Below are 16,277 nucleotides of genomic sequence, written 5' to 3'. Positions count from 1 at the left end.
TGGGCCTGGCGTGCCTCCTCTTCGGCCTCGCTCTCGAGCATCTGCAGGCGCTCGCCCTCCCGGCGCTCCTCGGCCAGCCAAACGCGGCGCCAATGGTCGAGGTAGGCCGCCTCCTGCTTCTTCATGGCCCCGAGCCAGATCGGCGGAGCGCTGGCCCACTCGCGCACTACTCCGGTCCAGGAGTAGCGCTCGAGGGGAGCGGCTCCTCCGGCTCGGCTTTGGGCGGGGACGGCGGGGTCACCGGCGGCACGACGCAGTCGCCTGCCGTGGAGAGGGCCATGGCCTCCGCCATGGCAGCCTGGAAAGCCGCCTCATCCGCCTCCCTCCACCGCTCCTCCTCCTCGCTCTCCTTAATGGCCGCCTGGTAGGCGGCCTCGGCCTCCTGGTCCTCGTCGTAGACGACGAACGGGGGCGACGACAGGCTGCGGTCGACGCCGCGGACGCCGCGTCGCCTCGCCTCCTCGTGCTCGAAGGCGAACCATCGAGCCCAGTTGGGCGAGTCGATGGCGTAGGGCGGTTCGGCGCGCTGCTCCGGCGTCAGCAACGCCCGCCGGCGTCGCACCCTCCGCATGGGCCCTTGCCGTCCGCGACGCCGCCGACACTAGGATCCTCTCCGGATCCAAATGCCAGTCATGCGGCAGCGTCGCATCGGAGTACGGCAGAGGCACGCGGTGCTGCCAGTGCCACTCGGCCTGGTGCACCGGCACATTGATGCGCTGCCTCTGCCGGGGAGCGCGCAGCGGCGCGGGGAGGGCGGGGAGGAAGGGGGAATGGCGGACGGGGGCCTTGCCCTTGCCGCTGCTACCGATGCCGGAGAAGAAGCCCATGCTGGCTGTGGCTAGGGTTGTCGCCGACGTGGGGGCAGGGATGGCCAGATGGGGACGGGGGCGAGTGGCAGTGGATGAGGACGGCCCCGCCGCCGCCTGGCTTAAAAAAGGACGACCGCTGTCGCTGACACGTGGGCCTAAGGTGGGAGGTCGTCGTAAATAATGTTGACCGTCGTAGTTGGACGACCGCCAGTTGGGGGCACGGCGAACGGCGAGGAGACGCGTGGCGCGTCCGCGCCGACGCATTCCAAGCGCAATTTTGGACCGGAAATGGGTCGGTGCGGACGCCAAACGAACACGATTTAAATTTAGCTCGACGCGTTGGGCCTTTACTTTTGTCCGCACCAACCCAAATAAACGCGGACGGACAAAATAAATCGCCTAATTGGAGTTGCTCTAAACACATTTATATTTATTTACGAAGGGAGTACAAAACATCACGGACATACAAAAAATGACATGAGGTCCTTGAACCATCGAACGAATCGCTGTGGCCTGCTAGAGCGAGCCGCCGATGGTCGTTGCCGCCGCTTCCATATAAAAACTAGCCTAAGTTTGTTGATAACAGTTGGGACGTGTCCCTGAGAACCAGCATCCCAAAGCCGTAGTCGTTGCCGTTGAAATCTTGAGTCGGTGTGAAGAACTTGATACCAAATGGCATCCAAATTAAGAACTTCTACCGCGCAAGGAAATGGTGGATGATTCCTGCAAACGCTTCTCTGTTGCATAAGTGCATCTTTAACGGCGACTCGTAAATTTTTTCTCGCATCTTTCCACGAACAAGCAGGGCTAGTCCGTAGACATTGATACGGAAGGCTGCCATCCAACGTTATCCTGTAGATGTCTATTAGAAAATTCAAATTCAAATGTACTATGATTCACACAACGCGTGGGATCACACCACCGCCGAATCGCAGGCCCAATCACAACCAAAAAGCGGCAATCATGCTTAGTTTTTACTTGCCCGAATCCGAAAGAACATCAGTCCGGCAGTCTGTGTATTTCTGCCCTGCCGGACTGGCAATCCTAGCCGCCTGCCTCCCGATCAAGGTGTTGCCGTCGCCACCGCGTAGACAGCTTCCGCGTTCGCGTCCGCCATCGCCAACTAATTTTTCTGCCGCTACAACATCTGGTAGCGAATGGATTGCACGATGATTCTTGCGTCCGCATCCAAAGAGTCCACATTCAAGGCCAACATCTTGGCCTCCTCCGCATTGGCAGCGATCTTAATCTTCTTTTCGTCAAGCATGGCCATCCTCTCTTCGATCATGGTCCTCCTCTCTTTGAGATTGAGCATCTTGTCTGTCGTCTCCATCAACAATTTGAACCTCTTTGCCTTCTTCTCCTCCTTGATGTCCGACCGTTTCACGCATGCCTCCTCCTTCGCCAAAATTTCCTCGAACCTCTCTGTCAGCTTGGTCGCCGCACCTTCTCGTGTCATCCTATCCTCCTCCCACTTCTCCCCCAGTAAATTTCTCTAACCTTTTTCGACGGTTCTTGGATTGGGTCGGTAGGGTCACTGATTTTTTCCTCGTTGGCTTGGGCGGCGGTCTTGGCTATGAAAAGGTTCCACTTCGGTTGCCTATTCAACTTCAACCAGCAATGCATGACAGTGAAGGACTTCTTCTCCAAATTCTTGTACACCACACAAGTATGAGTAGGCTACAAAGTGAAACATTGTCGACAATGCATATCCGTCTAGTGAGCAACAAAATACATGTCCGGCTAGTGATCAACAAAACTAAGCATATCCATGTAGTGAATAATTTACTTGCTCGGTGATTTATGCACCGCTAGGCCACCGTGCGATGAGATGCTTCAAGGGCCCGCAATACCTGGACACGGCCTCTTGGATGATGTAGCATCGATGGTTGAGGGACTTCCATTTCTCGATTGCGGATGACCGCACCAAAGTAGGGTGCGGAATGCTTGTGTTCATGGAACCATATGTGAATGTTCTTCCAAAAGGTTGTGCCATTTTGCTTTGTGACATGTATCAGATCAATGCTAGTGACCAACCATGCATCACACAATAGCTCGTCGCCGTCCTCCTCCGGCTCCTGCTATGCGGCGACCCAATGCTGCTGTAGTTGTTGTTGTGTGCCATCGCCGGTCTGGGTCTGGGTGTAGGACTGCTGGTGCTGGTAGTTGCCATCTTGGGCGGGATTCGAGTCTTCCACCTGCCCATCCTCATAGCCCCCTCCTCCTCCTTCGCCTCCGTCATGGATGCTGTCGAGCATCTCCTTGTCCGGATTGTTGTACGCCGACTCGCCTGCTCACCCATCTGCTCCCCACCCGCTGTCCGCGTCCGGATGAGATGCGGTGAAGAATACTCGGAGAAGAGCGGCATCACGTTAACGTTGATGACGTAAGGCACCCTACCAGCGGGGTTCCGGGTTGCTTGTGGTGTAGTAGTATAGAGACTTGTAATGCTCCGACCATAGCGCCATCTGTACTATGGGCACGCCCATCTGGCAGCGTCCGCCACGGCCACCACGACCGCCTCATCCACCACAACCACCACGCCCAACACCACCAGTTGTAAACCGCTTCTTGAGCTTCTCCTCCTTTGCGGTCTTTGTTTAGACGCGCCAAGTTTGCAACATAGCCGAGCTGATCTTCCGAGCGAGCATGATATTCGGATCCTTCGCCACCTTTGTTGGTTTCATCTCCGACAGGTTCCCCGACGGTTCCGTGCATCGGCGGCGAAAGAAAGGTGAGGGTGGGAGAAAAGAGCGGGAATTGAGCGAAGAGCGGTGGGGGAAGGAAGAAGAGAGTGGAGGATTTTGGCGCGGAAACAATGCGGGATGCTCCAAAAGCGCGGGCTCCGCCTTCCTTTTGCGTGTGGGGGGGGGGGGTCAGGGGGCAGAGAGCGACGTTTCGCGTGTCCAGACTCCCGCAAAGCCTCCCATGCTTATCTTTGCTTCACGAAAGAAAACACGTTTGAACCGTCCTGCGGACCGATACAGGGCCGTGTTGGATGGCGCAACACATCGGTGCAGCGTAGTCTGGATGGATGCGGGCGGTTTGCGAATCGCCATTGGAGATGCCCTAGCAGCTAGCACAAATTAAGTAGCTCATGGTCAGCATGTGGCACGCCAAAATCGGGAACTTGCACATCCGTTTACTTGTTTAAATCGTGTACTTGTATGGTTTTGTATGCTTATTCTGAATGATGTTTGTGGCCAGCCTTGTCCCCCGAATTTCTGCCATGACCTTTTGGCAGCTGACAAGTGACTAGCTGATCGAGTACGTAGTACGTATTCCGCAATTTCCACTGCTGATAATGCTATTTTGTGGTCAAGCATGGGCCTTCCGCAAGAGGACCGATTCTTATCTTGATCATGGAGGGCTAATGATATTGCAACTGGCAACTTAATTAAACTTGAACGATATGGCATCGTTGTCGCTACTTGAACAGTACAGTAGTACGTATATTGCTTTGGCATTGTTCTTCGAAATCAGGGAGAGAGCTTCAAACTGATTGTAACTGATTGTTCTTCGAAATCTTTGCGCTAAACATGCTACTACACTAGTGGTGTCTGATCGTGGGATGGATGAAAGTCCCTCCTTCCTTGTAAGCAGCCTCTTGGCCGATTGTAACTGCATTTCGCTTATGAAATAGAGATCCGCAGAGCGGAAGTCCTGTTCTGGCCCCGAGCTTAAATGCATCTTGATGAACAGTAAAATAGAAAATAGCAAGAGGAACTGATTTTTTTTTTGTGATAAACTTTGACAAATGTTTTGTATGGCCGCAAATTTTTAGCACAAAATGACATTCCTGAAAGTTGTGACAAAAAAATTAATACTCTAAAATGTTTTCAAAACTATCATTTTTGTAACATCGGTTTTATTTTTTGCCACACCTTCCACGAATATCATTTCGTGTTGAAATTTTGCAAGCATACAAAACATTTGTCAAAGTTTGCCATAAAATGATTCTTGAATTTTTTTTTTAATTTTACCGTTCATTAGGGTACATTTAACTCGGGAGCAGATACTCAACATCCGTAGTAGAGTACTATATATCCGCGACACAAGACCATCGGGATCTGCTGAATCCCAAAAGAAAATAATTAGTGGCTTACAACAACAGTACAATAGTAGTAGCAGCACCACAGTATAGTAGTGCAGATACGATGGGTTGCTTGCTTCTGCCGACCGGAGAGGCGGCGGTCATGGCCGGAAAAGAGGCATTTTGGCACGGTCGAGGCGAGGCCCTCCTGCCCAGCAGCGTGCGTCCGTCCAACCGATGGATCCAGCATTTGAGCATGGGTTGATAATCCAAGCCAAGAGGGATGCACCCGGCAACACATTTCACCTGCATATATATGCTGCTGGCTGGTTGGCTGGCCGCGTTTTAGGCGAGCAATATATATGTCGCGCTAGTCGCCGGCTCCTGAGTCCTGACTACAGCTAGTTAGTGAGCTGATGCACCAGGTCGACCGGCAGGCCGCAGGCATGGGGTTTCCGGTGAGAAATCGGTGGCTTCCGCCAGTTCCTTTGGCAAGGTAACTGCCCTCACCCAGCAAAATATTCATGTTTTCTGTGTTGCCGGTTGGCCCAATTATCATCCGCATATCGTATTTCCTGATAATTGTGTGGTTACAGAGTTTCAAGGCCTCTTTTGTTCACAGGATTATAAACTATAGGAATCATTCCTATGGTGTACTGTCCACGTTATATCATTCCTATACTTTAAACAAACAATTCCGTTCAGTCCAATCTCATGGACTTTTTGTTAATTCTACAACAACCATTTGATCAGGTAACGTAGTCCCCGAATCTAGACATTGCCAAGTCCAGGTGATGTGCCTTGCACATAACAACTATTTGATGATGCAACGTAGTCCCCGAATCTAGATATTGCCGGGTCCCGGTGTTGTGCCTTGCACAGTGGCATACCTGCAGTAACATCGTCTAGTTTCGTTGTCCTACTTGGAGGCGTCGTTGGGAGGTTGTCACCCTTCCTCCCACCATGGTGTTGTGTTGTTTGATGAAAAACCCTAGTTCCAAACCATGGCCCGTGCACGACGAATTTTGCCTACATTTTTTACTCCTTCGTTGCATATGTGTGTTGCACTTGGTGAGTCTCTATCAAATTACTTTGCTGATCATCTATCCTAGACCTTAACTATCTTTTACACATCATCTAGTGCTAAGAAATTGTCGTTGGCCACGTGGAAGAAGAAAGAAGAAGGAAGAAGGAAGAAGGAAGATGAAGATGAAGATGAAGAGAGGATTCCATATAGGGTCTAGTCAGTTTGATGTATCTGTTAGATGAAGAAACCTCAAAAAATAGCATGTTCCAAAATAGGAGATATACAATTTAAAATCATAGGATTGAGGATCTGCTAGAGATGCCCTTAGCTAGCTACTAGTGCTCTTTTAGTAACCGACAAGCAGGCCCACACTGATCGGTCTTGACAAGTGGAGTGTGTATTCCGCGATTGCCACTGCTGCCATGCCATTTTATGGCGTGTGGCGTCGATGACAGTCAAGTCTCACCTTGATCATGGAGGGCTAATAATACTGCAAGTGGCAGTTTAAACTTAAGCGATACGGCGCCGTTTCTCGCTACTTGAACACCACAGTATACATATACGACGTACTACTGCTTTGGCAGTGTTGTTCTATCTATGACTATAGTGTACGTACAAGGACAAAAACGTCCGGGTCAGCAAGAAAAGTACTCCCTGCTAACGAGTGGCTGACAGCAACGGCACTGCAAAAACAAAAATATACTAGTACTAACGAGTGGCTGACAGCAACGGCAGTGCAAAAAAAAGTGATACTAACGAGTGGCTGACATCAACGGCACTGTAGTAGACCAGTATAGTGCTGATACAATGTGTTGGGTGCATCTGCCCACCGGAGCGGAGTGGCCTGCAAAGACAAATTTTGGCCCGGTTCAGCGTCAAAAGTCCGGAATCCACGCGCGGGTGAGGTGACGCCCTCCTGCCCATTGGCGACGGGTTCATCCATCGACAGAGCTGTGTCACGAAAACTGGGAGCCAAGGAAGGGGAGGGAAGGGAAGAGACCATGGGCAGCTGATCCAGCCAACAAGAGGGGATGAATCAACACATTTCACCTGCTGGCTGGCCGTGCTGCTTTTAAATTCCTACTAGGCGTGAGTAACGGGTGGCTGGCCGTGCTCGTGGGAGTCCTGAATCATGGCATATGACATATTCGACAAGTCGCCTGCTCTCAAGTCCCAAAGCGTTGTCCGGTTGCCCCTGCTGACTCCAGCGCGCGGGCACGAGTGATGCACCAGGCCGGCTCGTAGCCGTGGTCTTTCCGGGCGGGATCTTAAATTATTTTAAAAACTAGAATCATCGTCGATTTGTCTATTATTCTACAACCATGGTAACAATGGACCCATTTCCCGCTCGGTAAACAACATTCATTCGACTCGTCGTCGCTGTCAGGTGTGTCAGTCCAATGCACTGCACGCATCTCTGTCCCCGTCGGTGATTGGTTAGTCGAAGGTGGCTTGTTGGAGGGTAGCATGGCATGTCTGTCAATCTGACTAGTAGATGCGGAGAAAATCCCATTCTTAAATTATCGAGACCCTAGACATACTTTTCCAATGTACCTGAAAATTGTTGTTATAATCACCTCGTTACGGTAACGTTTTGACAAGCCCCAAAGTATACCGTCCGACATGAAATTACTTAATATTCTCCTAGTCTAAGGATGTGATCTCGTGGTATATCATTTGGTTGGGTATGTTCAACACCATTGTTCCGTGTGCTCTCATTCTTGCTGGTGTCCTTATTATTCAACAATGCCTTATGATCAAGAAAACGGAGTCATCATGCAACACCTGGGCTAGCCTTAAAGGCGAGACTACTAGGAGCCTACTTAGTGCTTATGTTCCCACACACGCATATGAGTTTTTCCTCCAAATCCCATATTCAAGAACCATAGCAATCCTAGAGCAAAAATATAAACATGGTAATAAATATGATTGCCTTTAGGGCATGTATCCAACCGGCGGTGTCTTGACAGTGGCTCTAAGCGGGTTACGCTGGGGGTTGCTGTATCATGGGGGTGTCGTAGGTGGTCATGGCGGACACTATCGGGACTGCCAGGCAGCCGGGGTTGCCGGTTGCTTGCGTGGCTCCCTATTAAGATCTGGAGAGGCCAGATTTGACAGGGGGTTGGATATCACTCCCTTCGCAAGTGTTGCTGTCATGTGGCCGGCGGCGCTATCTTTGGCCCCGGTGTAGGGGCGAGGTGTTCCCACCTACTCGAGACGGGCTTTCCCCGCGTTCGTTAGGCGTTCATGGCAGTGGTGCTTCCCGGCTTTGGGCCACTATTGCATTGCCTTGTGGTGGGATCTTGGAGGATGGCGTGGGTGGCGTCCGCGCGTTATGGCGTCAATGAGAGGCTCGAAGGTGGATACCGGGGCAGTGGCCTCGAATGGCGGGCTACTCGATCAGCTCTCTTTCAGTCTTTGTGGTGGCAGTGGCAGCAACGCCTCTTGGTCGTGTGGGCGGCAAGAGGTTTAGTGGCGGGTCGCTCTGGCTTGCTCTCTTCCGACGAAAGTGATGGCACCTAGATTTTGTTTTTGTGGGTTGAACTTTGTCGCGGGGGTGGCGTAGTTGTCTCTTGGCAGCGTGGGTGAGGTTCCTAGCGAAAACTTCGTGCCCCGACACTGATGGTGACACCGCTTACGAGAGCAACATTCATCTTGAGGACGTCGTTGAGGTCCTTCTCCCAAGGGCAGGTCTTTGGGTGAAAATCCTTATCTGTTCGGACTTGACAGCGGCGATGCTTTGCGTCATTAACCTTCCCAGATGTTGTCGTGCAGCCTAGGCGCCATCTGTCGGTTCGAGGCCACCCTTTGTTTTATTTTCAATTATCTTTGACCCGTTTTATTTGAGAGGATTTTTTCATTATCTTGTACTATCATTTGGCAGTGTATATGACTATTGTTTTATAGATAAAGCAGGGCGAAAATTTTTGAGAGTAGTAGGTAGTGGATTGATGCCTCTTATGGTGCCTACTCCCTCCGCCCTTTTCTATAAAGTTGGTCAAAATTTTAAAATTTTGACTTAAGACAAAATCTGGATGTACAATTATTCACGGACGGACGGAGGGAGCACATGCTCTTTGTTGTAACAAACTCTGGATGGAGGCTATCCATTACCATTTTCTTTATTAATGATGGAGCCACATAAGATAATAACCTATGGAAAAGCAGCAGGCGGGGGTCTCCCGAAACAGAAAATCGCTGCTTCGGCAGCTCGCGGCGCGCCAAAACGGGAAATCCCTCGTGCACCGGTAGCCCCTCCCTCCCTCCCTCCCTCCATCCCTCTTGCCGACGGTGGAGCTCGAGAAAAACAAGCATTATCCAACGCACCCGGCGCCAACTTGGGCAGAGCGAAACCGAATCGCGAGCCTACTTGGTCGCGCGCACGCGCCGAAACCCACAGCTGGCCCCGGAAAGCGGAAAGGGGCCGGCCGGGCGACCATCACCTGGACGCCGATGCATCGCGGCGTGCGTACTCCTACCCCGCGCGACTAGGCGGCCGCTCCTGGACCGCGAAAAGGAAGTCCAAGCGGTTTTGGGCTGGCAATCAAAAGATCTACGTGCAGGGGATCTGGTATCCATTGCTTGCCCAGTGGCATCGCGTCTGCCTCCCCATGCCCTCTTGTGCGCCGCTGATCGCTGATTGCTTCCTACTTCTTCGTCCTCCGCTCGCCGAGATTCCGCCCTATAAATCCCACTAGCCATCGGAATCCAGATGGAATGCACGCATCCGAACCATCTTCTTAGAAGAAGAAGAAGAAGAAGAAGAAGAAGAAGAAGAAGAAGAAGAAGAAGAAGAAGAAGAAGAAGAAGACAATCTTAGCACCGGAAGCATGCCTGCTGCCGTCTCTGGGAGCCTCTTGGCAAAGAGCATGGCGCGCCACCACAACCACCAGCAGCGGGGAGCGGCGGCGGCGGCGGCGGCATTGCCGGTGATCAACATTGGCCGGCTCGGCGACAAGGACCCCGCCGCGCGGGCGCTCGTCGTCCAGGACATCGCCCGGGCGTGCCGCGACCGCGGGTGCTTCCAGGTTCGTGCCCTTAGTTGCTCTGCTTCTGCTTGTTACTGCTCCCTCCTGCTCTGCGTCCTCTGGTCCTCGAGCGAACGACACCTCCGCTGCACGGTCAGTTCAGAAACGGATAGGGTTACAAGTTACACGAGCTGACGTGGACGCACCCATTTTTATACTGACAGTGACCTGGCACTAAGTTAACCGTATCCAAAACAAGCGACAAACCATGCATATATATACCGATCGACATGCTGACACGTACGTCCCTGAAGGTGGTAAACCACGGCGTCAGTAAGTCCGCCATGGACGGCGCCCTGGAGGCCGCCTCCGAGTTCTTCGACTTGCCCGCGGAGCACAAGGCGGCGTTCGCCTGCGACGACATCCGCAGCCCGGTCCGGTACGACACCAGCTCCCGGGACGGGATCAGCAAGGCCCGGTCCTTCCTCAAGCACTACGCCAATCCCCTCCACCACTGGGTCGACGACTGGCCAACACAACCGGCAACATACAGGTAGATACTTGGACATCAACTTTTACAAGATCGACCGATGAATCATCCCAGCTTATGACCGAACGAATGTTGATCGGCAGGAAGAAGATGGGGACGTACGCCGTGGAGATGCAGAGGCTGTCGGTGCAGCTCATTGGGGCCATCGTGCAGGGGCTGGGGCTAGACCCAATGTACCTGCAGGAGAAGCTCGGGGCAGGGCTGCAGTTCATCGCCCTGAACAACTACCCGCAGGGGTCGTCGCGGGCGGGTGACACGGTCGGGCTGGCGCCGCACTCGGACATCGGCTTCATCACCATCCTGCTGCAGAGCTCGCCGGGGCTCGAGGTGACGCACCACGACGACGGCGGCGTCTGGACGCCCGTCCCGGCCATCCCGGGGGCGCTCCACGTCCACCTCGGCGACCACCTGGAGGTGCTGAGCAACGGCCGCCTCCGGTCCCTCCTGCACCGGGCCATCCTCAACACCGATGAAGCGAGGATCTCCATCGCCAGCATCCACGGCGCGGCGATGGACGAGAAGGTCGGGTGCGCCGACGAGCTCGTCGACGAGCAACACCCGAGGATGTACAGGGAGAGCAGCTTCCATGACTTCCTCGACTTCCTGCCCACCAACGTCAAGGCGTACCGGAGGTTCGTTGACACCCTCAAGATCGACAGTGCTTAAATGGGAAACAAAATACACATTGGTTCAGCTCCACTAAGACATAAAACATAGCTGAATGAGACTCTGCAGATAAGTGTCCATTTAGTTGTGTCCGTCAGTCTTACTGCTAGCTGGAGAACAAAATTACTGTTTAATTATGCCTCCATTACCAAGTACTATCTCACTACGAATAAGGGAGTATGGTATTAGCAGAGCTGGATGGGCGTGTGATTAGCAGGGTGCCTTTTTTTTTTCCTCTCCCTTCCTTTCTTTGGGGAAATGCAGCATGTCTGCATGTCTCTTCCATCAAAAGGAGGATCAAAGGAACCTTGCAAGGTTCTTCCGGTTCTTTGGTAGTACCTACATAAACCATGTGTTGGCCAGTTCAGTCCTATGTGTGTGTCAGTTGATTTCACCTATTGAAATTTACTTTCTCATGAGATATACTAATACAATTTACTGTTTGACATTTGCCTGACATACTGAGCAAGATAACTCTAGTGTTCTGATTCTGGAGAACTGTTTCTTATGCTTCACATTGAAATTTATCATGGCCTTCGATGAAGTTGTTCGAGCATGGTGGTTCCACAACATCTGAAAAACCAGCGTACATCTTCTGTAACATAAACTAAGTAGTAGTAGTAAATGTAAATGTCCTCGCAAAAAAAAGAGGTAGTAGTAAATGTTATTTCTCTCAAGAACCATGAAATGGCATGACCAAAAACATTTTTCACACATAAACTGTTCACTGTGCTGGGTAGAAAGAGGTACAAGAAGAAAACATTTACAAAATAAGTAGGAGTACATGGACAAGAAAATCAGCTGTTCCTCAAAACAAAAACAAAAAACCAGCAAACATGCCAAATTATCTATTGCCTCTGTGGTATCAAGTCCACATGAGACAAGTTTGTTGGTTGCGTGCTGCTGGAGCTGAGATGTCGTGGTGTTGGCCGACCAAGAGATTTTTTTTATCTTAAATTAAACAAAATCTTTGCCTAATCACATTAATTAATTAAGAAGAATTTAATACTTGCAAAAGCGAAAATTGCTTTTGGAGGCCGAGCTCTATGGAGGCCTTCAAATGAGAAATTTAAAATTTATAAAAATTAATATGTTTTACATTCCAAAAAATTCTGAAAAAAATAGAGAGGTAGATGAAGGCATAGTGCACAAGTATGTAAATTGTAAGGACGAAATACGTCGAAACGAGGGCTGTGCAAATAAGACAAATCTAGGGCTTTTTAACACATGATACTATTCATCCTCCCATACCATGAATTTATCTTTTTATACAAGTCGCATTTCAACGTATTTCGTCCTGACATTTTACACACATGCACCTCACATTCTTGTTTACTTGTACAATTTTTTCAGATTATTTTGAAGATGGAATTTCTGATTTTTGATTTTTTTTCCAAAAATCCAAAATGCTATTCTCTTGCTATTCTCTTACAAAAGTGACTAATAAGCGGTCCGGGATAACAAGACTACTCTCGTGGCATCACATATCTCAACTGCTTAGCATCGGCCAAACTCCACATGAACTAGCGATTGCAGTTGGCAAGAAGAGTCAAGACTGTGAATTAACGAAGCCGTCAACCACCTAGGAATTACAAAGACAAAACAAAAAAAAACGAAAACAAGTGACACAAAGTGTTGCCTAAACAGCTTACAATCACAACCACTAACAACCATACGGCAGATAAGCAGCAGAGACTAGCAGCCAGCTCAATTTCTTGTGCGTTTTTGTTGGAGAAACCCACAACTCATTTTCACTTTTTGGGCAGCCGGTGAGAATGTCCCACAAAATTTCTGGTCACAGAAGCTATCAACAACTGTGAACATAAACAACTTGGGGGAAATGTTGTTTGGACTTTGTGCGTACACCAGCCATGCAACTACGAATATGAATGTCAGAGGTGGGTGCAGCGACTCGGCTCTGAGCTCGAGCGTGAACAGTAAAATCAAAAGAAACCGTAAAAAAATAAAGAAAATAGACAAGCAATATGCTTGAGAGGGTGATGTCTGTGCCAAATATGATGGTGTTTAGACATCTGAATAGCTGTCGGAAAAACAACAGGCTCGTGAGGAAGTTTGAAAAACGCACTCGAGAAACCAAATTTTATCTTTTTTTTTTTTTGCAACGAGCTCCTCAGATTTTTGAACAGCACGAAAGTTTGCTCGGACATCACGCATTTGGTTATCTTGGTTGCAAAAACAGATTATTCTTTCAAAAATATTCTAATATTATATTTTGAATTTACCCGAGAGCATAGCCTGGGCTCGAAATTGAATATTCGTGTCGAGGCCGCACCGCAGAGCCTGTCGCGCTCGGGAAACTGCTCGGTAACGAACGACTAGCGAGAGTCGAAAATGACGTCCAGAAAAGAGAGAAAAGGCAATCACATCCAGGAAACAAAACACAAATGTACTGGTAGTAGATCTGATCGAACGAACCCAGGAGCGATTTGCAGCGCCAAGGCAGTGAACAAACGCACTGAAGTTAGGCAGGAGGATACGTATGGTATGGGCGTACGGGTCTGACCTGTTTTCCTTCCGGTGGCCGGCCGGGCTCGGTCGCCTGCCGATCAGTCCCGCCGCCGATGCAGGTGCAGCCAGCAGCACGCCATCGATCCCTGTGCTGTCCTCTGCTCTGGCCTCGAGCTCCAGCTTCCTCGAGTCCTCTTTTATACCAGGCGCGGCTCGTCTTCTCCGGCACCCGCAAAAGGAAGGAGGCTGGAATTTTGGGAGGATCACGGCGACGTGTCGCGGCGCGACGGCGGGAACGTGTGGCCGCCGCGCGCGCTCGTCCAGGCCGGCGCTTTTCGTCGCGCCCAGACAAACGGGACGGTTTCTCGCCAACTTGAACACGTTTTCTTTCCTGGGTAGGGTTTCGTGTTCGATGTTGGTCGCCTCCCTCCACGAGCCGTGTCTCAAACACGCATAGGCACGGAAGGATGCTCAGAAATCAATTATCTAGAGAGAAAGCTGGTTTCTGTAACACAACTTCTCCGTATAGAGTGGCCTATGCTCGTATGTATGTTTTCATTTAAGCATATCCGTGCTACTCCCTTTATAAACCAAATGTAAGACTCTTTAGTTCACCTCTAAAACGTCTTATATTATTTTATTTACAGAGGGGGTATGTAAATAATAAATAGACAAGTGTTTTTTCATGATAATGCATGTCTCATTTATATCATAAGGATCATAATACAAGTCACGTACATACCGACCCGACGAGACTGAAAAAAGAGCAGAATGCAAGCCTTTGCACAAACAAACACCAGCCAAGAAAAAAAATACAATCAAGAGCGCGGAACTCTCTGAGCTTGACACCAATGTCAATCACCTGCATCTGGCACCATCATAGCAGCCACCAAAAAAAATGACGGATTACGTCCTCGCTCGAGCTCGATGTGGCTCCATCGCTGATATAAAGTTTTGTGGACCTCCAAGGTGGCTCACCAAAGACGAAACTATTACCGTTGAACGAATCGGACCATGGCAACACCCTGAACACGTCATCGAACTCTAGATCTGGCTTCCCGCATGACTAAGACGTCAAAAGAGGAAACAATATCTGTCATCGACAAACCAGAAACTCAGCACATGATGCACCATCTTCCAGATACTGTCGATGCGGACAACAATCTACATCCGCTTCTGGACTACTGCCCAAGCTCTGCGGCAATGCTGGAGTAAACATCGTCACAAACGATGAGCCCGAGGACACAGGTTAACCACGAGGATGTCCTTGCCGCCACAACATCCTTATTTGAACAGACTGGTTCTAAATTCATCCCTAATCATAGTACCGATCGTCTCGTCAAAGAAGAATCTGAAAAATGTTTATTCAACGCCTCCATCGCTGCCGCCGAAGCCAATACTAAAAACCTCGACTACGAGGGCCTAAAAATGACCCACACACACGAATCCGATGACCCCTCTCACCACCAACGACCGACATCGTCGGCGGAGGGGAGTTGTCGGAGGACGGCCGCGCAGGAGCTTTCCTAGCGGCAACCGCTAGCGAGATCGCCTTCTTTCTTCAGGTGGAAGAAAGAAAATACACCCGCGATAAGGAACTGAAAGTTACATAAAAAAGTAGACAAGTCTGCCAACCTATTATTTTAATAATAGTATTAATGATAATGGAGCATTGCTATACATACGGCAACCATCCAACGCTCCTAGCAACACAAGGAAATCGAGAACCAATCGGTGGTTACAAGTTACAGCTCCTACGTGCGTTTATAAGGATGAATGCATGTATGCGTTTATAAGTGTATGCTTCTGTATCATGTATTTCCTTTAAGTTGGACGCAAGGCAATATAGAAAATAATGTATTGTTTGCTCTAGTAAAAACTAGAAACACATTTTTTCACACCAGGCTTTTTAAGGAGAAGGCTAAATTCATATATTAAATTGTCTAGCTCTTACAAGATCATCCTTGAGAAAACACCAATCTTTAGGTATATCCACATTATCTTCCTTATTCACTCGACGGCGGGATGTCATGAACAAAGCTCGATGCCGTCTCTGGATCTTTGAAACACCTTTGTGTTGGGGAACATAGTAATTTCAAAAAAAATCCTACACTCACACAAGATCATGATGATGCATAGCAACGAGAGGAGAGAGTGTTGTCCACGTACCCTTGTAGACCGAAAGCGGAAGCGTTAGCACACGCGGATGATGTAGTCGTACGTCTTCACGATCCGACCGATCAAGTACCGAACGTACGACACCTCCGAGTTCAGCACACGTTCAGCTCGATGACGTCCCTCGAATTCCGATCAAGCCGAGCTTTGAGGGAGAATTGCGTCAGCACGACGGCGTGGTGACAATGATGATGTTCTACCAACGTAGGGCTTCGCCTAAGCACCGCTAAGATATTATCGAGGTGGACTATGGTAAAGGAGGGCACCGCACACGGCCAAGAGATCCAAGAGATCAATTGTTGTGTCTAGAGGCTCCCCCTGCCCCAGTATATAAAGGAGCAAGGGGGGAGAGGCGGACGGCCAGGAGGAGGCGCGCCAGGGAGGAGTCCTACTCCCACCGGGAGTAGGACTCCCTCCTTTCCTAGTTGGAGTAGGAGAAGGGGGAAGGAGTAGGGAGAGAGGAAGGAAGGAAAGGGGGGCGCCGCCCCCCTCCTTGTCCAATTCGGACTAGAGGGGGAGGGGGCGCGGCCTGCCCTGACCGCCCCTCCTCTTCTCCACTAAGGCCCATCTTGGCCCATTA

General features: G+C 50.2%; 1 protein-coding gene across 1 annotated transcript; it reads left to right on the top strand.

Annotated features, from left to right (window-relative positions):
- Window positions 1-8,253: 8,253 nt before the first annotated feature.
- Window positions 8,254-11,497, top strand: LOC119358332 (flavanone 3-dioxygenase 3-like). Its single transcript, XM_037624926.1, has 4 exons — window positions 8,254-8,341; window positions 9,629-9,897; window positions 10,152-10,390; window positions 10,471-11,497. The coding sequence occupies exons 1-4, from the start codon at window positions 8,254-8,256 to the stop codon at window positions 11,051-11,053; spliced, it is 1,179 nt and encodes a 392-aa protein (XP_037480823.1). The 3' UTR covers window positions 11,054-11,497.
- Window positions 11,498-16,277: the final 4,780 nt, after the last annotated feature.

Source organism: Triticum dicoccoides, chromosome 2A (assembly GCF_002162155.2).
Source record: "Triticum dicoccoides isolate Atlit2015 ecotype Zavitan chromosome 2A, WEW_v2.0, whole genome shotgun sequence".
Lineage (NCBI taxonomy): Eukaryota > Viridiplantae > Streptophyta > Magnoliopsida > Poales > Poaceae > Triticum > Triticum dicoccoides.
This window is presented reverse-complemented; position numbering and strand designations above follow the sequence as displayed.